At 44.4% G+C, this 26,018-nt stretch overlaps 1 protein-coding gene across 1 annotated transcript in view; it reads right to left on the bottom strand.

Moving 5' to 3' along the window:
• Positions 1-13,170, bottom strand: part of LOC120920116 (titin-like) — a 122,899-nt gene extending 109,729 nt beyond the window's left edge. Inside the window, exons 1-4 of the mRNA XM_040332029.1 lie at positions 13,153-13,170; positions 12,954-13,068; positions 9,869-10,006; positions 7,419-7,439 (exon numbers count right to left, since the gene is read on the bottom strand). Coding sequence (XP_040187963.1) covers positions 7,419-7,439; positions 9,869-10,006; positions 12,954-13,068; positions 13,153-13,170 — 292 coding nt within the window. The remainder of the gene's footprint in view (positions 1-7,418; positions 7,440-9,868; positions 10,007-12,953; positions 13,069-13,152) is intronic.
• Positions 13,171-26,018: the final 12,848 nt, after the last annotated feature.

The raw sequence follows: 26,018 nt of genomic DNA, 5'->3' as shown, positions 1-26,018 counted from the left end.
TAGAGCCATGGACTCTAATAGGCTTCCAAATTGTTAAACAGTGGGCACACTGCTGTGCGTACTCTGTTTACTTAGTGCTGTGTTAGGGAATCGAATAAATCGCTTCCCTAACACTGACCCGTCTCTCAGCCAATCAGGTGCACCGGGTCTGGTTACCTGTCACCTGATTGGCTGAAGCGACAGGCGCTGTGATTGTACGCCTATCATAGCAGAAGAGGACGGGAGAAGACATTGAGGACTCAGAGGGAGCGTGGAGGAATGCGCTGACTCGAGACAGGTAAGTGGCCGGGTGGGGCGGGGGGGACACTGGCAGCATTTGATGGGGCAAACTGGTGGCAATTGATGGGGCAAACTGGCAGGAATTGATGGGGCAAACTGGCGGCAATTGATGGGGCAAACTCAGGGCCGGATTAACAAGGGGGCTGATGGAGCTGCAGCTCCAGGCCCCTTTCTCAAGATAGGCCCATTTGCCCCCCCCCCCAAAAAAAAAAAAGATCGACTTCAGGGGTTGTAGCTCGATGACCAGAGGTCGCAGAAACCCCACATTTGGGAGGTAGGCAGGTAAAGACCTACCCCACAACTGGTCAAAATATGGGACGGCTATCATTTCTGGTTCCGGAGATACGGGCCTGCTTGCACAGCCTGTCAGAAGCTACATTCAGAGCGGCCAATATAAATACAAGCTGACACACTACAGCAGACTGAGGGGGGTTGAATCGAAATCACAATTTCTTTAACGATTAATTGTGCAGCTCTAGCACGGTATTTGCGCAGCAATTTTTCAAACATGTTTTTTTGGAAAAAAACTGTTTCATTCATTAACAAAAACACTTGTTAGCACGATTTTTTTTTTTGGTATCCTAAACGATGTTTTAATTTTTTTTTAAGTTATATGAGAAGGTCTAGTACTAGAATTATTGTTCTCGCTCTAACGATCGTGGCGTATGTAACCTGTGTGTATCTGGCTCTGATACTACCAGTGCCTACCCAGCCACTGACTAGTATCTCTCCCCAGCCTGTCCCCACACACCCTCTCACCTGCTGGCCTGTGGATGGGGGAATCACTCCTGCAGTGTTATTGTGTTCTGCCAGTGCGTACAATGATCAGTGTTGCTAACTTTAGCTGGCAGCACTGATTGTTTTAAGAAAAAAAAAACAGGCTGGTTGTACTCAAGTTGATTAATAGATTGACTTGTGTAAAACCAGCTAGCCCATACATAGATCGACTATGGCTGGTCTCTGCATAATTGGCGTAATTTCAATCCATGTATGACCCGCTTAAACACTACGCAGTCCCTAAATATCCTTCCACTCCTGTACATAGTGCTCACTGTCATACTCTCCACACTTCTCTCCTGTACATAGTGCCCACTGTCATACCCTACACACTCCTCTCCTGTACATAGTGCCCACTGTCATACCCTCCACACTCCTCTCCTATACAGAGCGCACACTGTCATACCCTTCACACTCCTCTCCTGTACATAGTGCCTGCTGTCATACACTTCTCTCCTGTACATAGTGCCCACTGTCGCACCCTCCACACTCCTCTCCTGTACATACTGCTCACTGTCATACCCTCCATTCTCCTCTCCTATACATAGTGCCCACTGTCATACCCTCCACACTCCTCTCCTATACATAGTGCCCACTGTCATACCATCCACACTCCTCTCCTATATATAGTGCCCACTGTCATACCCTCCACACTCCTCTCCTATACATAGTGCCCACTATCATACCATCCACATTCCTCTCCTGTACATAGTGCCCACTGTCATACTCTCCACACTTCTCTCCTATACATAGATCTCACTGTCATACCCTACACACTCCTCTCCTGTACATACTGCCCCATCATACCCTCCACACTTCTCTCTGGTATGTACTACACTCTGTCATACCCCCACACTCTTCCTGTATATACTATAAATGTGGAAAAACCTGCGCTGGGATACCTGAGGTTGTGGGCTGCTGCCTCCCTAAAAACTGTCCCCTAAGGGACAGGGGTGAATAGTAAGTGTAAGGGTAGGGATGTTGGCGCTGCCTGGGTAGACACCTGTCCACTGAGCACCCTATGGGTGGTCTGCCTACTAGAGGCGGTAGGTACAAGATTAGAAAGGTGTTGGTACTGCGCTGGTATATTAATGTGATATCAAAAAAAAAATTAAGAAAATTTTTTTTTTTAGTTTACCCAAAAAAATATTTTTTTTTTTCTATTTGACCCCTATAGTGATATGGTGTTAGGTCCAGTATAGTGATGTACATGATGGGTCACTATAGAAACAGCTCTTGTGAACATATGTACTAGCGTGATGCTATGTGCATATGCTGTGCCATCAAAAATAAAAGAATAAATAAATAAATAAATAAATATGGCTACCCCAAATGATGTGCTTGTGAAACAATATTCCAAAGTGCTATAAGTGAGTCTATAAACTATTATGAATATACATGCCCAAGTGTGCGAACATATAAATAATGAATAATATTATTAATATATACAAATAATAATAAAGTGCGTTGGTGCCAAAAATTAGTTGTTCACAATTCATGTGCATTCATGCTGCAACACGTCCCCAATTATGGGTGAGCGCCAGTTCACAAATTCCAGTCCAAACAGAAAGTGTTGCTGAGTTTAGATCCTGGTGCTATATTTCATGCATACAGGGTGCTGTCACTTCTTCCACCCGACAAAGATAAGTGCTACCACCACCAACTGCTGAAATGCAAACTCACCAGACCCCAGCTGGTAATGTGCCTCAAAAACTTATTCCGTTAAAGTTGGTGAGTCCTCTCAGGATGTTCCTCAATGCCTCAAAGAAACCAAGGGGCTCATCATGGTGAAATACGTTTAAAAATATATTTATTTAAAATTCATAATAAAAAACTACTCACAAGAGAGGTGCTTTAAAACCAGCACCTGGTGTCTTTGGCAGTGTCAGTCTTTTAGACAGCCGCTGACCAGCTTATCGTACAGGTGCGTTCCTGGCTCCTGCTGTACCTGTGGTCTCACTGGTTAAAATTACACTCCCCCTTGCGCTGTCCACATAGCTTCTTACGCGTTTCGCAGTTTTGCGTCTTCAGAAATAGAATATGTAGCCATATGTACAGAAATATGCACTCTGCAGAACGGTGTAACACTTTGGTGTCCTGTTGATTATAGCAGATATTGTATTACTGGTGTAGGTTTCTTTCCCACAGGGGGCAGCAGCCCATACATTAGCATTGCAGCCGAAACTTATATCATTTACGTGGTATCTTCCAATATATATATTTGCAATTTAGCATCATTTGCTTCTAGGTGCCGGATTAAGTTTTATGATATATGCTTTTTATATAAGGTTTTTTCCCTACAGGGGTCTCTTTATAGAGGGCAGTTGTCTGGGCACCTGCTATATCTATTTATTTTCTGTTTATGTGATTGATAGGGTGTTGCTTAGAGGCAGTGTCCTCCTTTTGTCATCTAGCAATATACCCTGTGACACAAGGGTATCCCACACACTTCACTGACTGGTATTACACCGTTCTGCAGAGTGCATATTTCTGTACATATGGCTACATATTCTACACAGCACTAGAGAGCTGCAGCTCAGCCACCAGAACACAGTGCCCGCCTGTAGCAATCCCAATAGGTCACTGGGGCCTATATCTACCTACGGGCCTACCTAGTTGACAAGGGACTGCACTACCCATATTGGGGTCACTTGACATCTTGTACCTACCGCCTCTAGTAGGCAGACCACCCATAGGGTGCTCAGTGGACAGGTGTCTACCCAGGCAGCGCCAACATCCCTACCCTTACACTTACTATTCCTGTATATACTGCCCATTGTCATACCCTTCACACTCCTCTCCTGTACATAGTGCCTTTTGCCGTACCCTTTGCACTCCTCTCCTGTACATAGTGCCCACTGTTAGACCCTCCACATTCCTCTCCCTCACCTGCACATATTTCCCACTTATATACCGTCCATACTCCTCCCCTATGTCGCTTACCCACAAAAACAGTTCTTTAAAATTATACTGAATATCCTCAATGTTACCAGTTCTAGAATGGAAACACTTTTGTTAGTTCAACTAAAGGAAATCTCAGTTCTCATATTTGTTCTGCCCCATTATAAGTACTCATTTAATTTTGTGATTACTACTGTGATGTAGGAACATCGGGGATCTCAGCTACTCTAAATATAGCACTTATATAAAAAAGTGTCCCTGAATTTTTTTTTTTAATGTTGGTAACTGTGCACTTAGGCACTGCCCAAGGGCCACTGGGTCAGTAGGGGCCCCATGAGAGGCTCCTGGGATCCTGTGATATTTAAGTGGTAGTAAACTTTCCTGACATTACTACTTTTTAGAGGCCCTGCGGTAGGTTATGCCACAATGTACAAGTATGCACAGCATATTAGCACATTAGTGTACACTTACATTTTCAGACTGAGCCCTCCAGTGCTGCGCTGTGATGAATCAGGCGGGGCCCGGGCACTTCCATCTTCACCCGGTCTTCCTTCTGGGTTCTGTGCCTTTGGTCACTTGCCTTGGCCGGGCTGCGTTCATGTCATTCCCACGCATTTATTAATTTTTTATAAAAGGCCTCACCAAAATCCTCAGCACCAGGCCCATGATGTTCTTAATCTGGCCCTGGGCAAACTGGCGGCAATTGATGGGGCAAACTGGTGGAAATTGATGGGGCAGGCTGGTAGAAATTGATGTGGCAAACTGGTGGGAATTGATGGGGCAAACTGGCGGCAATTGATGGCTACAGTAGCTGCGTTTGATGGCACAGTGGTGGCAATTTATGGGTGCAGTGGCTGCGTTTGATGGCACAGTGGGTGTGTTTGATGGCACAGTGGCTGCGTTTAATGGGCACAGTGGTGGCAATTGATGGGCACAGTGGATGTGTTTGATGGCACAGTGTCTGCATTTGATGGGCACAGTGGCTGCGTTTGATGGCACAGTGGCTGCGTTTGATGGCACAGTGGCTGCATTTGTTGGGCACAGTGGCTGCGTTTGATGGCACAGTGGTGGCAATTGATGGGCACAGTGGATGTGTTTGATGGCACAGTGGCTGCGTTTGATGGCACAGTGGCTGCGTTTGATGGGCACAGTGGCTGCGTTTGATGGCACAGTGGCTGCATTTGTTGGGCACAGTGGCTGCGTTTGATGGCACAGTGGCTGCGTTTGATGGCACAGTGGCTGAGTTTGATGGGCACAGTGGCTGCGTTTGATGGCACAGTGGCTGCGTTTGATGGCACAATGGCTGCATTTGTTGGGCACAGTGGCTGCGTTTGATGGCACAGTGGCTGCGTTTGATGGCACAGTGGCTGCGTTTGATGGGCACAGTGGCTGCGTTTGATGGCACAGTAGCTGTGTTTGATGGGCACAGTGGCTACAATTGATGGGTTTTTTTCAGTTTGTTTGCGTCCCCCAAAAAATTTAAGCACCAGCTGCCACGGCTGAAGAGGTCCAACTTGCCCCCTTTCTGATTTAGAGCTAGAGCTTTCCAATCAGCAGGGAGCCAGAACCTTTCTAATTGCAAAGCCATAGGAGTGACTAAGCAGGGAGGGCATGTCAGACCTCTGCAAAGAGACTGCTGCTTCCACACCAGCACGTGTGTGTATGAGTACTTCTCTGCATTACGCTGCCAAAGGACAGGCATTTCTACTGTCTTAATAAACAAAATTAATTGTTAGATTTTTTTTATTTTAAACTGAAAGTTTAGCTTTAACCATCTTACTACTGCCCCATTGTAAGAAAAAAAAAATGGCGGGCTGTTTGATGTCTATTTCTGCTGTTTATAAACATCACTCCAGAAATAAATATGCAGTTCAGTTTTGGGCACCAGTTCTCAAAAAGGATATCGGAGAACTGGAGAAAGTGCAGAGAAGAGCAACCAAATTGATAAGAGGCATGGAGGAGCTCAGCTATGAGGAAAGATTAGAGGAACTAGATTTATTCACTCTTGAGAAGAGGAGAATTAGGGGGGATATGATCAACATGTACAAATATATAAGAGGTCCATACAGTGAACTTGGTGTTGAGTTATTCACTTTACGGTCATCACTGAGGACAAGGGGGCACTCTTTACGTCTAGAGGAAAAGAGATTTCACCTCCAAATACGGAAAGGTTTTTTCACAGTAAGAGCTGTGAAAATGTGGAACAGACTCCCTCCAGAGGTGGTTCTGGCCAGATCAGTAGATTGCTTTAAGAAAGGTCTGGATTCTTTCCTAAATGTACAGAATATAACTGAGTACTAAGATTTGTAGGTAAAGTTGATCCAGGGTAAATCCGATTGCCTCTCGGGGGATCAGGAAGGAATTTTTTCCCCTGCTGTAGCAAATTGGATCATGCTCCGCTGGGGTTTTTTGCCTTCCTCTGGATCAACTGTGGGTATGAAGTTGGGTGTATAGGATTTTACTGTGTTTTTTTATTTTGTTTTTTGTGGTTGAACTGGATGGACTTGTGTCTTTTTTCAACCTGACTAACTATGTAATAACCGATGAACAGCAAGTGCATCCATTAATGTTTGCAGACGCTCTTGAAAGGCTCCGCTCACCGTGTACAGAGCTGATCTGAGTGCCTAGAAACTTGAGGGCAGGTGGCCTGGTAGTTTGGGGGGGGGGGGGTGCTCGCTCATCTTCTTCCTTTCCTAGGCTTTTGGGCTGATAAGGGTCCACACCAGGCTCTTATGTTAGGTATTCACCTTATACCGGCTTATTTTTGGTAATTATATCTTTAAGCAGCCTTACGGGGGTAGCGCTACACTTAAGGACAATGATGCCACACAAGGGCTCTACTAATGCCGTGTACACACAATCAGAATTTCCGACAAGAAAAGTTTGATGTGAGCTTTTGGTCGTAAATTCCGACCATTTGTAGGCTCCATCGGACATTTTGGCCCAGATTCTCAAAGGAGTTCTGCCGGCGTATCTCCAGATACGCCGTCGTAACTCTGAGTGTGAGGCGTCGTATCTATGCACCTGATTCTTAGAATCAGTTACACATAGATTTGTCTTAGATCCGACCGGCGTAAGTTTTGTCGGCTCTTTGTACGTGTTGTACGTCACCGTGTTCTTGACGATCGGAAATTTCAGACAACATTTGTGTGACCATGTGTGCAACACAAGTTTGAGCCAAAATTCCGTCGGAAAAAAATCCACAGTTTTCTTGTCGGAATTTCCGATCGTGTGTACGCGGCATAACATTTTCATTAGGCAGTTGGCTGCTATACATTAGAACCATAATGTACAAATCACACAATCTGGAGTATGCAGAACTAAGATGAACTGATGAACTGGACTATATATCTAATGGAATTCCCGCTACACTTCTGTTATATCTATAATTTACTATAGTGATTGATTGATTAATTGATTGAATGAATGAATAAATTATGGATCTAAAAATAAAGACTCACCCGTGTGTCCCAAGATCGTGGCTGCAAAATAAGACCAAAAAAAACTGTTAAATATCTGGAATACAAAATGCAGTCTATGCAAAAACACTGTATTGTTTTTTTGGCAGATGCCACTGTAATCACTGTATTCATGTATGCAATAATGCCTGGTAACAGTGGGGTTAATTACATGCATTGGTGCATTGGCCATGGGCAAGGTCACTTCCTATTTTGAGGGTATATATGGGAGTGTTCCCCAGGCAGGGATGGACTGGCCATTGGGACTACAGGGAGTTTCCCGGTGGGCCGATGGCTCAGTGGGCCGGCTTCAGTGACAGCGGCCTGGGAGTTTCTCACTTCTGCCTAATCTTGTCCCATGAGGGAGGGGGGGGGGCACCAAACTGATTCTTTGCCCCGGGAGAAATAATGTCTAGCTTCCCCACTGGTACTGCCTATAAGAATACCAGCACCAGCCGTTCTACTCTAATAAAGTAAAGATGTCATGCGGAGTCCCTCAGGGGTCTCCCTTGTCGCCCATACTATTCAATATCTATCTCCGCCCTCTCCTCAAAATCATCAGTAATCAGAATTTACTCTACCATTCCTATTCTATTTTCAACCTCACCTACTATGTAACTATGTAATCGTAATGGCAAAACCATTGGCTCTATGGAACCTCTGGGAAATTGGGTACAAATGACATCAATAAACTGCTCGCACACACTACTCATAAATAGAGATAAAATACACAAACACACACTACAGTATAATATCAGATTTGTTTCAAGTAAATAGATACCCAAGATGTCATACTGTACCTCAAAACTGAGTGCCCCCCGTGGAACAACAAAAATGTATGCAAGTTCACCCAAGACTCACATTTGTGTTCATATGGCTTTGTGCAAGGGGACAGCAGGAGCTTCTATTTTTTTTTATTTTTAACTAATTCCTATTACAAGCTTCCATTTTTTTTAACAATCTCCCTTGTGTTAGCATACTGCAGATGAGTTTAAGAAGACATAAGTTGTCTATTCAACCCCCAATGTCACCTTTGCACTCCTTTGTAGCTTCGAGCCACAGAGACCAGGGATTGACAGCTCTAAACCATAAGTGATCAGATCAGTGGTGGCTGGCACTACAAACAAGATTCTGAAAAATACTGAAACAAAAACATCATATGCAGCCACTGTGCCTATCATATGCATATCATATTTATGCCTCATTTATGCTCATCCATGCCACTACAGTGCCCATTAGTGCCACTACAGTGCCTCACAAAAGTGTAATAGGTAGTGTGACAGGAAGTCAGGTAAATCTGTGGGTGTTGTTACAGACGGGAGATACATTTCTGCCTTGTTTAGACAATACACCAATTATTATCAGGTGTCGGCTGCAAAAGCAGCCAGAAAGGTTTAAAGGCGTTGAAAAACAGCTGTTCAGAATGAGGCAATTAAGGCCTCTATAAGTAATCCAGAGGATTATTACTGATTGCTGCATCCTGAGGCTTTCTGAGTGAAGGGGAGCAGTAGCTGAAATACTTCTGAAGAGGTGAGGTGCTATTGATTTTTCTGTGTGATAAAAATCAAAAAGACTTTTGTTTTTCTGCTGTAGGACCAGTAGTGTCGGCCCAGCAGTAGGCTGTGCCAGACTCCATAGATAGGTTCCTGTGTGGTGAAGGTAGACACCCCAAGTGACCAGGGTTTATTTTATGCTTGATTTTGTTTATTGTGTTTGGATGCTAGCACTTGTTTCCAGCGAGATGGAAGAATAAACCAAAATCTTTGCTTTCAACCGTCTTCGGCTGTTTCTCTGTATAATTCAGTGTGTAGTGAACCCATCCAGGGGGTCACACACCCCGCTACCGAGCTAACCCCTTACAGTAGTCAAATTAGATTTGAAATGTATGCCCCTAGAACACCTGATGGTGCTCCTTGCATATTGGGTCTCTGTATGTGGCCAGGCTGTGGAAAAGTCTCACACATATGGTATTGTTATTTTTGGAAGGAGAAGCAGAATATATTTTGGGGTGCAATTTTTGGTATGTAGATGCTATGTGTTAGAAATAGTGTATAAATGGACATCTTTGTGTAAAAGCAAATGAGCTTTCATTTTCTTTCCACATTTTTCAAAAGCTTGTGGAAAAAATTAACATTCCCAAAAGACTCATCAAGCCTCATATATTATTCGTTGGGGTGTTTTCTCACTCTTCATGCATTGAAAAGAGAGCGGCCCCAAAATAAAGGCCGCAGTAGATGGGCAGATCTGGAAACTTAAGGGTTTCATGGTACCGACAAACTGACAATGACTGTCCGCGTTAAGCAAAGCTTTCTACTTTTTTGAAGCTGTGTTAAAAACAGTTACTAGACACTACTTTATTGAAACTAGAATAAGCAACAGCATTGAAGATATGGAAATAAATAGGGAAATATGTAGATATTTAAATACTGACAGTAATAAAAGTAAATACTTACAGATGAAGACTATCAGTGCTGCGGACTGGACCATCATTGCAGTTTTGTGGTTCAGTATAAATAGTGTAGAAAGAACAAAGACTTTAAGACGTTTTTTTGGTTTTCCGGATACACCTAGAGGGCTCATATTATTAGCACCTACAAAAAAAGATCAAAGAAACTAACAACTTAACTAAAAATTAACAACAGGAAATCAAGTTGCATCTTGTAGTGATGTTTTCGCATTCAAGTAAAAAAAAAGGACCCTTGCAGTGGCTTTTACCCAAATTACAAGAGTTAAACACTCCATTGTTGTGTAGGAGGATGAGAAAAAACAGCTATACTTATTCTTAATTTCTGCTGGCTTCCTCCCAACTGCACAACAAAGCAGCTTCTCTCCACCGCTCGGTCAGTTGACGGTTGAAGGCACTCTGATGAAATTGTACCAGGGACAGTGACTATGACTTTGATGGCGCCCTGCTCACCAAAAATGTTCTTGATAAAGGATATCCAGCACCTTTAATAGATGAAGCATGTAAATATTACATCACTAGTTGCTACCCTGTTGATTATGATTCCCCTCCATGGTATGTTCCAGTGCAGGAAACCTCCTTGCATGACATGTCAATTTGTTCAACATGGCCAAAAATCATTTGTAATTAAAGGTAAGTCGTACACGTTCAAGGACTTTTGCAACTGTTCCACTGACTACGTTGTATACTGCCTTACCTGCCCTTGTGGGCTTTTTTTATGTGGGTAGGACCATTAGGGCCTTGAGGGCACGTTTCAGTGAGCATAGAAGATTAATCGAGAAAGGACGGGACCATCATAGTGTCCCGAGACACTTTCTCTGTCACCACTTCAATCGGGTTTCCGTCCGGATCATGGGACAGAAACAGCACTTCTCAAAATATGGGATGACACTCTCGAAGCAGCAGATGAAGGAGAATCTTGTCTTCTGATACTCTTGGACCTGAGTGCAGCGTTTGATACAGTAGACCACAAATTGTTGCTGACCCGCCTAGGTGAAGTAGCAAGAGTGGCAGACTCGGATCTCCCCTGGTTCTCCTCCTTTCTGGAAAACCGATTACAGATAATGAAACTAGGTCCTTTCACTTCTGAAAAACGCACGGTGTCATGCGGAGCCCCTCAGGGGTCTCCCTTGTCGCCCATACTATTCAATATCTATCTCCGCCCTCTCCTCAAAATCATCAGTAATCAGAATTTACTCTACCATTTCTATGCGGATAACACCCAACTTTACTTTCGTATCAGCAATAAAAAGGATCATTATCTCAGACTAGAGAAATGCCTTACTCTGATAGAAAATTGGATGACGAAGAGTTATCTTAAACTCAATGGATCGAAAACAGAACTTCTTTTTTTTCATGCCAACCGTAAGAGGCTGGCTATATGGACACCCCCGGCCATTTTGGGACAAACCATCACCCCCAGCACCAAAGTCAAAAGTCTCGGAGTCACCTTTGACTCCGACATGACAATGGATGCACAAATAAGTTCAGTAGTCAGCGGATCCCACCATCTGCTGCGCCTACTACGTAGACTCGTTCCCTTCATCCCAAAAGAAGACATAGCAGTCGTGGTGGGAACAATAGTTAAGTCCAGACTCGACTATGCAAACGCCCTTTACCTTGGACTCCCAAAATACCAAATTGCTTGTCTACAAGTTGTCCAGAATACGGCGGCACGACTTGTAACAGGAAAAAAAACCTGAGAATCAATCTCTCCGTCCCTCAGGGCCCTCCACTGGTTGCCCGTAAAAGACAGAATTACATTTAAGGCACTATGCTTGACACACAAATGCATGCAAGGAAGTGCCCCCCAATATTTATGTGAAAAATTAAAATGTCACAACCCCAATCGCGTTCTCAGATCCACCGACCAAAATCTACTCCAGATACCCAAGGCCCGATACAAGTCCAAAGGAGAACGAAGATTTGCAGTCCAAGGACCTAGACTATGGAACGCCCTACCAACCAGTATCCGAATGGAAGTGAGTCACCTGGACTTCAGGAAAAAACTCAAAACCCATCTATTCTGAAGGCAAAATACAGTAGGAAATGGATACCAAGGGCCCTGATTCAGTTCGCATGCGCTATACAAGTTTCTCACTCACTCACTCACTCATAAGAAATCCACTTCGGGTTCGAAAGTGTGGGTATAACACGCACCGGCGTATAACACGCACCTTAATTTTAAGAGGGAAGTTTCAGGAAAAAAAAATATTTAAATACAGAACTTTGAAGCAACACAAGGGTAGCTTAATTAATATTTAAGCACTTATAAGTTAAATAACTGCAGTGCAAATCGCATGCAATATCGCAGAGCGCACAAATGTGAACCGCACTGAGATATAGCTTTTTACATTTTTTTTACATTCTCTCATTGATCACAGGTTTCATATTCTCCCCCATTATCGGGAACTAACAATTCCCTTTTACATGATTTAGATGGCATTTTAATTTATTGAAATTACAAGAGTTATTTAGGGCTTAGACAAGGGGTGTCAGACAGTGTGTATCTTTTTTTTTAAAACAATAGAAGACAGTGTGTATCTTTGCTCCCCCCCCCCCCCGACTCTTTTTCACAGCCTGCCATTTGAAATACCTGTCTCGGACTCACGGCAGATTCCTATCAGATTCCTGTCAGCATAACTCCCGTGAGCCGCCGCGCAGAGGGTTACCATAGTTGCGCTCTGACTGCTCCGGTCAATGAGTCAGTGAGTCAATGAGTGAGAGTTAGACTGGCTTCCTCTGTGCACTGCAGTGGGGGGGGGGGGTGGCTGACATAGGTCTACAAAGCAGAATCGAGTGGCCCGAGACCCCCACATCCCCCTGGCTGTCTCCGATGCTGTCCACTCGCCATGCAAACAATATACATTATGTACCCTGCTTTTTTTTATACATATCGGCGTATAACACGCCCCCGCGATTTTCCTCTGGTTTTAAGGGGAAAGTGCGTGTTATACGCCGATAAATACGGTATGTCCTTTTGATTTATGTTTCCAACATATATTTTTTGAGATTTCTTGATATTTGCTTTGATTAAAATTATATATAATTGTATATGTTTTTTCAAGCTTTACATGAGCACTCGTATTCTCTCTTTACTTCTAGTACATAATTAAATGCTATTGAATCATCTCCTGAAGAAGCTCCACCTGGAGCGAAACATGTCGAGAATTTTGGCTCTTTGTGTACCTGTTTAGGATTAAGTAGGCTTTTTGAATATGAACTGTCTCATGTTTTTACACCGTCAAAGTCCCGAGGCTTGTGAACTCTTACCCTTCTCTTTATATCCATTGTTACTAGGGATGTGGTGTCTGTATCCCTGTATGCTCACTCATACCTTTATAAAATGGTTTATACTTATTAGGATGTTCTCTCTATACAACTCTCATCCTGAACCCATGTTTAATGTTTCTACCCTTTTCACTATTTAATTAATTAATGTATTTTAATTCAATACTCTTTATTGAAATGTTGATATATAGAGATTGAACAGTACAAGTAATACTGAAACGAGGAGGCCCGCTCCATTTAACACTACATACATAAGAACATGTGTGTACATAAAAGCATAACAAAAGCAGGATGTAATGTAGATTTCAACTGTTATGAATGAGTTCACTATTTTATTATCTGTAATCTTTTATGCAAAACTACTAATGTAATATGTTGTATGTTGAACACCAGTAAACAATTACCTATCTCATTTCTAGAGACATTATTATTTTCCTTTCCAATTTTAAACTTAAATTTACAACATATTTACTATTTGAACGCGGCTCTATCACAATTATAATGAAAAATGTATTGAACAAAAAATAAAAAATTGCAAAAAATAAATCTCATTTGTAAATGACTGCATTGCTTTGTACTAGAAATTTGTTTTAGCGTTATTATAAAAAGGAGAAATACTTTAATCTAAAGTAAAACTTTTATAACAACTAACAATGGTCAAAATAGAAAAAAAATGCATTTGTTTAAGTTTTTTGGATTGCATAGAAAATGCAATACTGTATATGCAGGGCTCAAAATTTCAAGTCCTGAGCTACTAGCCAGGCCTCAAGAGTTACTAGCCACCAGTTTCCCCACCTAATTCATACACTGCCCTGCGCCTAATTGCACCCGTAAACACGCCCTCGTAGATTATCTCATGGAATGACAATGTTTTATGCAGAATCAAGTTACAAAATTAAATATTACCAACAACAACTTTAACAAAATGGGACAGGGCACTGGGGGCAGACCAGAGGGACGGGGCACTGGGGGCAGACCAGAGGGACAGGGCACTGGGGGCAGACCAGATGGACAGGGCACTGGGGGCAGACCAGAGGGACAGGGCACTGGGGGCAGACCAGAGGGACAGGGCACTGGGGGCAGACCAGAGGGACGGGGCACTGGGGGCAGACCAGAGGGACAGGGCACTGGGGGCAGACCAGAGGGACAGGGCACTGGGGGCAGACCAGAGGGACGGGGCACTGGGGGCAGACCAGAGGGACAGGGCACTGGGGGCAGACCAGAGGGACAGGGCACTGGGGGCAGACCAGAGGGACAGGGCACTGGGGGCAGACCAGAGGGACAGGGCACTGGGGGAAGACCAGAGGGACAGGGCACTGGGGGCAGACCAGAGGGACAGGGCACTAGAACTGGGTCTCTTCCCCACTCTCTTGCTGTCTCCTCTGCAACTCCCATCCATCCTCTCTCGCTCTCCCATTCATCTCATCATCAGGAGCCTGTGTGTGCGGCTCCACGCTTGCATGTCCCCACTTCCCCCTTTTATTCAGGCTGGCAGAGAGGAGCTGCAGCACAGCGGGAGGGAGTACAATCCAGCGCTGAGATCCACACAACTGCACAGCCATTGACACCATAGAACAGCGCACACTGACAGCGCACAGCACACATTGAGACCAGTCTGTTCACAGTGCTCAGGCTAAACTGTTGGACACTTACATAGAGCACAAGGAGAAGAAAACTGCACAAACTAGAAGGCTGCCGCTCTCATGTCAGGGCAACTTTCAGTGAGTGCTGCACCGGAGTGGTAATTTTTGCAATCCTCCACCTCACTCATTACTTTCTGCTCTCCAGCTACATTGGTCGGGGGCCCGGGGGAGGGGGGCAGGCTCAGAGAGGTCATACTGTTGGGTCCCATGGCTTAATGAGAATTGTAAGGAGAGCACCTGTGTACTGCTCTGCCTGTGCGCGGCTCACCAGACTACTTTTCCCGAGCATGCACCTTTCCTCTTCGGCCGCCAATCTCATCGGGACTCTAAGTGTAGGCACAGATTGGAGGGAGATTGGTCATGCAGCCCTGTCATCACTCGCCCCCAGCTTAAAGCGGGAGTTCACCCATTTATTAATTTTTTTTTTTTCTCCCCTTAGATTCCTGCTCGTTCGGTCTAGGGGAATCGGCTATTTGTATTAAAATATGAGCAGTACTTACCCGTTTTCAAGATGCATCTTCTTCCGTCGCTTCCGGGTATGGGTCTTCGGGAGCGGGCGTTCCTTCTTGATTGACAGTCTTCCGAGAGGCTTCCGACGGTCGCATCCATCGCGTCACTCGTAGCCGAAAGAAGCCGAACGTCGGTGCGGCTCTATACTGCGCCTGCGCACCGACGTTCGGCTTCTTTCGGAAAATCGTGACGCGATGGATGCGACCGTCGGAAGCCTCTCGGAAGACTGTCAATCAAGAAGGTACGCCCATTCCCGCAGCCCATACCCGGAAGCGACGGAGAGGATGCATCTCGTAAACGGGTAAGTACTGCACATATTTTAAAACAAATAGCCGATTCCCCTAGAGAAAACGAGCAGGAATCTAAGGGGAAAAAGTGCCCTCTAAGGGTGAACCCCCGCTTTAAATCCACTTGCAAAATGCTAGTAGGCGAGTGGAAATTTTGAGGGCTGGTATATGTATTACTTTCTAGTCTTAAGTAATGACAAAGTTTAATGCCAAATAAATGGGCCCATAAGAGTAATGTAAAGAATGCTCTGGTCCATGGGGGGCATAGAAGTGCTGGAGCTGAAGAGGTTAAAGACTTTAGATCATATTATTTTTCTATGTTGAGGTGTATAGTTGACCACAACCATCAAACACCCGACTGTTACATATCTATATGTCAGAGTTTCTCACGTCTACAGGAAATGTCTGTTGGTTTCACTCTCTTTGCAGCCTCTGCCCAAGTAAACTCTACACAGAGCTGGACACAATGCATGTTTTATATGCATCAGTATTATATGGCATTTTAATATTTCCTTTTTTCTAAAGTCAAAACATTTATTTTATAAAAGCTGTCTGAGTCTCCTTTCCATTATATGTACAAAAAGTGAGGCAAAATGTCTTTCATGGGGGGGCACAGATAACAATAAACTCCTACAGACCTTATAACCCTTGCAGCTTTGTTGTCTGTGAGGATTTCCTATCATCCTGTTTTATCTGACATCATTTAAACCGTCATAGGTTGGGCGGGAGCTGTGTTGTTCTGGGAGGACGTCATATTACTTCCTCCCAGGACCGCGCCTCGCTTGCGCCCCCCGCGATCTATCACCTGCCGTGTTCACCGGACACGGCCAATGACATATCCATTTAACCAGCCTGCTGCCGGTACCGTGTGATCACTGTGGCCAATCAATGCAGATCACATGACAGTTCTACATAATAAAAGGCTTTTGTTATATGCCTTTCTTTATGTACTATTATGATGAGCTCTGTGATTGGTCACAGTCATCCCATGGTACAGACAGGGCCAATCACAGCCCATCTGTACCATGTGATTAGCTGCGGCCAATTACTATTGTGAGGAGCTCTGTGATTAGTCACAGTCATCACATGGTACAGACAGGGTCAATTGGGCAGCACCATGGTGTAGTGGTTAGCACTTTCACCTAGCAGCAAAAAGGGTCGCTGGTTCGAATCCCAAACCACGACAACATCTGCCTGGAGTTTGCATGTTCTCCCTGTGCCTGCGTGGGTTTCCACTGGGTACTCCGGTTTCCTTCCACAATCCAAAGACATGGCGGTAGGTTAATTGGATCCTGTCCAAATTGGCCCTATTATGTTTATGTATATATGTGAGTTAGGGACTTTGGGCCAGATTCACAAATGAGATACGACGGCGTTTCTCCTGATATGCCGTCGTATCTCTGTTTCTATCATAGAACCAGTTACGCATAGATAGCCAGAAGATCCGACAGGTGTAATTGTTTTACACTGTCGGATCTTAGGATGCAGTACCGCGGCCGCCACTGGGGGGAGTTCGCGTCGTAAACCAGCGTCGGGTATGCAAATTAGTAGTTACGGCCGATCCACGACGGTTTTTCGCGTTCGCTACGCCGCCGCTAGTATAGTTTCCCGTCGCTAAGTTACACTTTTTTTTTGGTGCCTTAACTTTAGTCAGCAAGGGTATTGCTGTCTAAAGTATGGCCGTCGTTCCCGCGTCGAAATTTAAAAATCAACGTCGTTTGCGTAAGCCATCCGGGAATACGGAAGTACGATACGCGCGTCGCCGTTCAAAAAAATTACGTCACGGTGCGCAAAGCACGGCGGGAGTTAGGAAACGGAGCATGCGCAGTACGTCCGGCGCGGGGGCGCGCCTAATTTAAATGGCACACGCCCATTTGAATTGGCCCGCCTTGCGCCGGAGGCCGCGGGCGTAGGTTTTCATCGCAAGTGCTTGGTGAATCAGGCACTTGCGATGAAAAATTGCGGCGGTGTAACTTATCTAGGATAAGTTACGCCGCCGCGATTCTACGTGAATCTGGCCCTTTGGATCATAAGCTCCTTGAGGGTAGGGACTGATGTGAATGTACAATATATATGTAAAGTGCTGTGTAAATTGACGGCGCTATATAAGTACCTGAAATAAATAAAATCACAGCTATGCCATGTGATTAGCTGTGACCAATCACAGCTAATCAAAATATTAAACACAGAATGAGTAAAAAAATCTAAAAAATCCTGATTACCTCCCCAGAGTAGTAGTGTGGCTATGGTAACACTATATTGCTCTGGTCACTGTATGTAAAAAAAAAAAAAAAAAAGTAGTAAAGAAGTATAACATTTTTTAATTTATTTTAATTTATTTGTTATATATTGTTACCAGTCAGTGTCCCAGATCACCACCACACCATTCGTATGATGACACTGTTCTGCAATGGTGACAGAATGTACAAAATTGTAAAAAAAATCTAATCATTTTTCAATTTTTCATATTCCAAAAAAACGTTTGAAAAAATCTCACCACGCCTCTTACTAAATACCTCAGACTGTCTACTTTCCAAAAAGGGGTAATTTGGGTGATATTTGTACTGTCCTGGCACTTTGGGGACTCAAGAAATTAGATAGGCCGTCACTACATCAAGAATTTTCAGATATAAACCATCGTTTTTGGACTCTATAACTTTCCTAAAGACTAAATTATATACACTGATTTGGGTATTTATTTCACCAAAGGAATGTAGCAGAATACATTTTGTCTTAAAGTGGATGTAAACCCGATTTTTTTTTTTTTTTGATGTCACAATGTAGAGTATAAGATTTCCTATCATCTGTGCCCAGTCTTGCCACACAGAGTTCATCCAGCTCTGAGCAATCCTCTTTTATTGTTCAGTGAAATAAAACAGACTTACAGAGAAAAACCTTAGTCCGTTCCGCCCCCTTGCTGTGAGTGACAGGTTATTTACATATCTCATGCACTAGCCTGGAGACAGAGGCACATTCTGTGTAAAAAGTTCACAATTCACATCCCTCTCCCCTCCCCTCCTCGCCCCTCCTCTTCCTTCCAGCTCTCCCAGGATTGGCTGCATTTACTGTGTTTCATTTAAATGAAGCGCGTCCCCGCGCCGAACGAACTGCGCATGCCCCGTCCGTCAAAACTCCCAGGGTGCATTGCTCGCAAGGACGTCATTGGTTTTGACATGAACGTAAATGGCATCCAGCCCCATTCACGGACGACTTACGCAAACGAGATAAAACATTTCAAATTCAACGCGGGAACGACGGCCATACTTAACATTGCATACGCCACCAGATAGCAGCTTTAACTTTACACCGAAAAAAGCCGAACGGAAACGACGTAAAAGAATGCGACGGCCGCTCGTACGTTCGTGGATCGTCGGAATAGCTAATTTGCATACTCGACGCGGATTACGACGGGAAAGCCACCCAGCGGATGCGGAAGAATTGCATCTAAGATCCGAAGGCGTACGAAGACGTACGCCTGTCGGATCTAACCCAAATGTCGTCGTATCTTGTTTTGAGGATTCAAAACAAAGATACGACGCGGAAAAAATTTGAAAGTACGCCGGCGTACTTTCTTTGTGGATCTGCCCCTAAGTCTTCCCTTTGTGGCGTGGACCTTATCCTTAGTGGTATTAATATTATTATTCCTATTCTTTTTAACATTTTGTGTCATGCATTAGTCCCAGTAACTGAATAAAACTTGTTTTACTGACTAGAATTAAGGCAATTATGGATGTCCTGACTTTGTATTTGTTTTTGTACTTTCTGTATTCTCTGTTAAATTGGTTTCCTACCGCAATGTACCCTTGCAAATATTTTGATTTGAATAAAAAATATTGATTAACCACTTCAGCCCTCAAAGAATTTACCCCCTTCCTGACCAGGCCTATTTTTTACGATACGGCACTGCAACGCTTTTTTCCCACAAGTAGAGCTTTCTTTTGGTGGTATTTGATCACCTCTTTTACCTTTTGCTATAATAAATATCCCAATTTTTTTTAAAAGAAATAAAAAATTTTCCTCAGTTTAGGCCGATACGTATTCTACATATGTGGCGCTACCCCGGCAGGAGTCGCTGGATAGAATTGGGATGGCGTGTTACCTTTGTGAGTGTCTAGGGGTAATGATGATGATGATGAGAGCATTAATGGAATGTCCAAGCAGCAGGTGTCTTTTCTAGTAGTTTTATTTTTACCCAACACGGCAAAACAGTAACTTGGGGTAGATAGGAAAAAGATGGGTGAAGAGAAGTTGCAGATTCAGGCTTGGATAGAACAGAAGCAGTCCTGCTTCAAATAACCCATTTACTTTCGTCGCTCCTCAGCCGAGTGGGCATAGTGTACCTGGACAGGCCTCTCACACCGACCTGGCAGCCAGGGTATCACTCGGAACGGATTGGCTGCTGAAGAGAGGCACCTCTGCGTGAACCCCTCCGGCGCCACCTGTCACCCAGAGATGGAAAGGCATCTCTGGAACACAGAATGAAACCACAGGCAGCCCAGCCTGGCAGAGACCCAATTTACATAAATTAACCAGATGAGAGCCAAGTAACTCTCTCATCCCCCCCCTCTAAATTTAAGATAGCACCTGGACTGAAAGTACACAGGCGCTACACATATTTTTAGTAAACAAAAATTCCAATAAGCGTATATTGATTGGTTTGCGAAAAAGTTATAGCGTTTACAAAATAGGGGATGGATTAATGGAATTTTTACTGGTAATGGCGGCGATCAATGATTTTTATCGGGACTGCGATATTGCGACGGACAAATTGGACACACTTTTGGGACCATTGACATTTATACAGCGATCAGAGCTCTAAAAATGCACTGATTACTGTATAAATGTTGTTCCTACTTAGTATGAACACACGACCTGTCTCCTCTCCCCTGAGAGAACTGGGATTTTTGGGCCAGATTCACAGCCAGGCGGCGCAGCGGAACGTAACCTATTTAGGTTACACCGCCGCAAATTTTCGGGCAAAGTGCCCAATCCACAAAGCACTTACCTTGAAATTTGCGGCGGTGTATCCTAAATCCGTCCGGCGCAAGGCGGGCCAATTCAAATGGGGCGAGTCCCACTTAAATTAGGCGCGCTCCTGCGCATGCTCCCGACGCTATTTTTCCGATGTGCTTTGCGTTACGTTACGTTGCGCCGAGTTTTGTGAATCGCGACGTGTAAAAAGAGATGCGGCGGGAAAAATTATTTTTTTTTAAAAAAATTGACAGCGACGCGGGAAAGACGGGTATACTTTTACATGGTGTACTAAGTTTACACTTTGTAAAAGCAGCCCTATTTTTGCGACGGCAAACTAACACTTCGTGGATCTCCATAAGTGCTAATTTGCATACCCGACGCTGGATTACGACGAGAAATGCCCCCAGCGGCGGCCGCGGTACTGCATCCTAAGATCCGACAGTGTAAAACTATTACACCTGTCGGATCTTCTGCCTATCTATGCGTAACTGATTCTGTGAATCAGTCGCATAGATAGAAACAGGGATTCGACGGCGTATCAGCAGATACGCCGTCGTATCCCTTTTGTGGATCTGGCCCTTTGTGTTCACACACACAGATCCCGGTTCTCATCCTATCACGAGAGATCGCGGGTGCCTGACGGTCATCGCACCCTCCGGCCACTCGCATCGGCTCTGGGAACACGGGGCACGTGCGCGCCTTGTACAGCGTCTTAAAGGGCCGATGTATAGCTACAACGGCTCGCCCAGAGGAGCCATCCTGCTGCAGTATAACTGCGGTGGCTGGTCGGGAAGCAGTTAAGAAAAAAAAATATGAAGAAAGATTATTTATTTGCAAAATGTTATAACAGAAACGAAGAAAAACATTTTTTTTGTCAAAATTGTTGGTCTTTTTTAGTTTATTTGCAAAAAAAACCCAAAAAAACTGTGGTGATTAACCACTACATTACCGACACTATTTCTGAGATTTGGTGTTTAAATGTTAAGAACAGATTATTTTTGCTAGAAAATTACTTAGAACCCCCAAATATTATATATAGAGAATATACGTCGACAGAATGGCACGGCTGCGCAAAAGGACGTAGATATACATCCCCTTTAAGAAGCGGCATCATGGACGTGCACACGTCACTAGACGCGCGTGTGCTCGGCCGCCACGAGCTCCGTGACTCCGACTGCGGGTCCCACGGACTCAGTCCTGTGTTCGGAGTCACGGCTCTTGCGGCGGCCGTGGGGCATCGTGTCACAGTGAGGAAGAACAGGGAAATGCTGATGTAAACAAGCATTTCCCCATTCTTCCTAGTGACAGGACACTGATCACAGCTTCCTGTAATCGGAAGCTGTGATCACTATCCTGTCACACACAGCCCATCCCCCCTACAGTTAGAACACATCCCTAGGACACACTTAACCCCTTCTGCGCCCCTACAGGTCAACTCCTTCACTGCCAGTGTAATTTTTACAGTAATCAGTGCATTTTTATAGCACTGATCGCTGTATCAATGACAATGGTCCCAAAAAAGTGTCAAAAGTGTCCGATGTGTCCGCCATAATGTCGAAGTCACGATAAAAATTGATGATCGCCGCCATTACTAGTAAAAAAAAAAAAAATATTAATAAAAATGCCATAAAACTATCCCCTCTTTTGTAGACGCTATAACTTTTGCGCAAACAGATCAATAAACTATTATTGCGATTTTTTGTACCAAAAATAGGTAGAAGAATACATATCGGCCTAAACTGAGGAAAAAAACATATTTTTTATATATTTTTGGGGGATATTTATTATAGCAAAAAGTAAAAAAATATTGATTTTCTTTCAAAATTATCACTCTATTTTTGTTTATTGCACAAAAAATAAAAACCGCAGAGGTGATCAAATACCACCAAAAGAAAACTCTATTTGTGGGGAAAAAGGGTTGTCAATTTTGTTTGGGAGCCACGTCGCACAATCGCGCAATTGTCAGTTAAAGCGACGCAGTGCCGAATCGCAAAAAGTGGCCTGGTCTTTGGGCAGCAAAATGGTCCGGGGCTTAAGTGGTTAAACCATTCAGCATGCTGTTGCTTGATCTGAAAGTGTATTATTATAATTTTTTATCTCATGAGAAAAATCCTTAACCACTTGCTGACGGCCGTACGACTTTGTACGGCCTCAGCGCGGCTCCCAATTTCTAACAGGCCGTCTTTTTACGGCCTCCCACTTTCGCGTTCCCCGCGCACGCTCCCGAGCGCGCAGCGGGGAACTGCTGTGCTGGCCGTGTCCCTTGGACACAGCCAGTCACAGATCGCCGTGAACGGCCAATCGGAGCGGCCGTTTCCTAGGCGATCTGTGCGGCCAATGAGAGATGATCTCATATGTTTACATATGAGATCATCTCTCATTCCCGGCTCTCGCAGACAGCGGTGCTGTCAGGGGAGAGAGGAGACGGATCTGTGTCTCTTGTACATAGGGACATAGATCGGTCACCCCCCCCAGTCACCCCCCCTCCCCCACAGTTAGAACACTAATTAGGGTACACATTTAACCCCTTCCTCACCCCCTAGTGTTAACCCCTTCCCTGCCAGTCACATTTATACAGTAATTAGTGCATATTTATAGCACTGATTGCAGTATAAATGTGAATGGCGCCAAAAATGTGTCAAAAGTGTCCGATGTGTCCGCCATAACGTCGCAGTCCCAATAAAAATCGCAGATCGCCGCCATTTCTAGTAAAAAAAAGCATTTATACAGTAATTAGTGCATATTTATAGCACTGATTGCAGTATAAATGTGAATGGCGCCAAAAATGTGTCAAAAGTGTCCGATGTGTCCGCCATAACGTCGCAGTCCCAATAAAAATCGCAGATCGCCGCCATTTCTAGTAAAAAAAAAAATTTATACAGTAATTAGTGCATATTTATAGCACTGATTGCAGTATAAATGTGAATGGCGCCAAAAATGTGTCAAAAGTGTCCGATGTGTCCGCCATAACGTCGCAGTCCCAATAAAAATCGCAGATCGCCGCCATTTCTAGTAAAAAAAAAAAAAAAAATAATAATAATTCTGTCCCTTATTTTGTAGGCGCTATAACTTTTGCGCAAACCAGTCGCTTATTGCGATTTTTTTTTTTTTTTACTAAAAATATGTAGAATACGTATCGGCCTAGACTGAGGATAAAAAAAAAACGTAAAAAAAAAAATTGAGCTATTTATTATAGCAACAAAGTAAAAATATTTTATTTTTTTTCAAAATTGTCGCTCTATTTTTGTTTATAGCGCAAAAAATAAAAACCGCAGAGGTGATCAAATACCACCAAAAGAAAGCTCTATTTGTGGGGAAAAAAGGACGTTAATTTTGTTTGGGAGCCACGTCGCACGACCGCGCAATTGTCAGTTAAAGCGACGCAGTGCCGAATCGCAAAAAGTCCTCTGGTCAGGAAGGGGTTTAAGTGCCCAGTAAGGAAGTGGTTAAAGACAGTCCTGCATGACTATACACAGGGCTGGACTGGGACAGAAATTTGGCCCTGGACTTCATCCAGACTGGCCCACTTTGACAGGTCTCTCCCATGGCGGCCGGACAACTCCCGCCCCCCCCCCCCCCAGCCACCCAAGCCCCCTCTCCCCCTTCACTAGCCACTAGCCGTTCTACTTTATTAGAGTAGAATGGCTGGTACTGGTACTCTTATAGGCAGTACCAGTGGGGAAGCTAGACATTATTTCACCCGGGGCAAAGAATCAGTTTGGTGCCCCCCCTTATGGGACAAGATTAGGCAGAAGGGAGAAACTCCCACGCCATAGCTGTTGAGTCAGCTGTCTGTCCCCTCCCCTATGCTCCTCTGTCATCCCCCTGCTTCTTTGTCCCCCCCAGGTGAGCGCTGCGGGGAGGGAGAGGAGGTGAACGCTGCGTGAAGGGAGAGACAGAAGAGCAGAGGGGGGGTGGCGGTCCACTGTCACTGAAGCCGGCCCACTGAGCCATCGGCCCATCGGGAAACTTCCTGTAGTCCCAATGGCCAATCCATCCCTGACTATACATCACTTCAATGTCCTTCTCCCCACCTGAAGTAAACACGAGACAACTTCTCCTTTGAACAAGAACTCCGTTTACTGGATTGATTTGCAGAATACAGTTAAGGTGGCACATTATTACAGAATAATTCCTTCACATAAATGATTTCACTTTACACTACATTCGGCTGTACATTGATTTGGCTGTGCTTTTTATATAGTGGTGCTCCCCATACCTTAAAATTAGAAAATTAGGAAACTTATGATATATAAAATCCATTGACATGGTTGCCCAAAAACAGGTCACATTAAAGTGTGATGCTCCCGGCAGAATGGTTTCATAATACACAGATCCTCACTGTATGATTCTGGTCTTCCACACCGAACTGCACCACCAGGCCGGCTCCCCTTGTATAGATAGGCCCTGAAGAAGGGAGGTCCCACACACATACAGGGGAAGACATGTCATACAATCACATCAACCCTTGCATGCGTCAACCAGAAACTTAAAAAAGCATAATACAGTAACAGACATAACATAATACACTGCTCAAAAAAAATGAAAGGAACACTTTGAAAACATATCAGATCTCAACGGGCAAAAATCTCATGCTGGATATCTATACTGATATGGACTGGGTAATGTGTTGGGATCTATACTGATATGGACGGGGTAATGTGTTGGGATCTATACTGATTTGGACGGGGTAATGTGTTGGGATCTATACTGATATGGACGGGGTAATGTGTTGGGATCTATACTGATATGGACGGGGTAATGTGTTAGGAATGAAAGGATGGCACATCATTTGATGGAAATGAAAATTATCCACCTACAGAGGGCTGAATTCAAAGACCCCCCGAAAATCAAAGTGAAAAAATTATGCAGCAAGCTCGTCCATTTTGCTGAAATTTCATTGCAATAACTTAAAATGGTCCTCTGTAGTTTTTATGGCCCCCCAAGTGCTTGTATGCATGCCGGACAACGTTGGGGCATGCTCCTAATGAGACGACGGATTGTGTCCTGGGGTATTTTCTCCCAGATCTGGACCAGAGCATCACTGAGCTCCTGAACAGACTGAGGTGCAACCTGGCGGCCCCGGATGGACTGAAACATAATGTCCCAGAGGTGTTCTTTTGGATTTAGGTCAGGTGAGCGTGGGGGCCATTCAATGGTATCAATTTCTTCATCCTCCAGGAACTGGCTGCATGCTCTCGCCACATGAGGCCGGGCATTGTTGTGCACCAGGAGGAACCCAGGACCCACTGCACCAGCGTAGGGTCTGACAATGGGTCCAAGGATTTCATCCCCATATCTAATGGCAGTCAGGGTGCCATTGTGTAGCCTGTAGAGGTCTGTGCGTCCCTCCATGGATATGACTCCCCAGACCATCACTGACCCACCACCTAACCGGTCATGCTAAACAATGTTACAGGCAGCATAAAGTTCT

This window comes from Rana temporaria, chromosome 13, assembly GCF_905171775.1.
Source record: "Rana temporaria chromosome 13, aRanTem1.1, whole genome shotgun sequence".
Lineage (NCBI taxonomy): Eukaryota > Metazoa > Chordata > Amphibia > Anura > Ranidae > Rana > Rana temporaria.
Note: the sequence above shows the minus strand (reverse complement) of the source record. Positions and strands in the feature narration are given on the sequence as shown.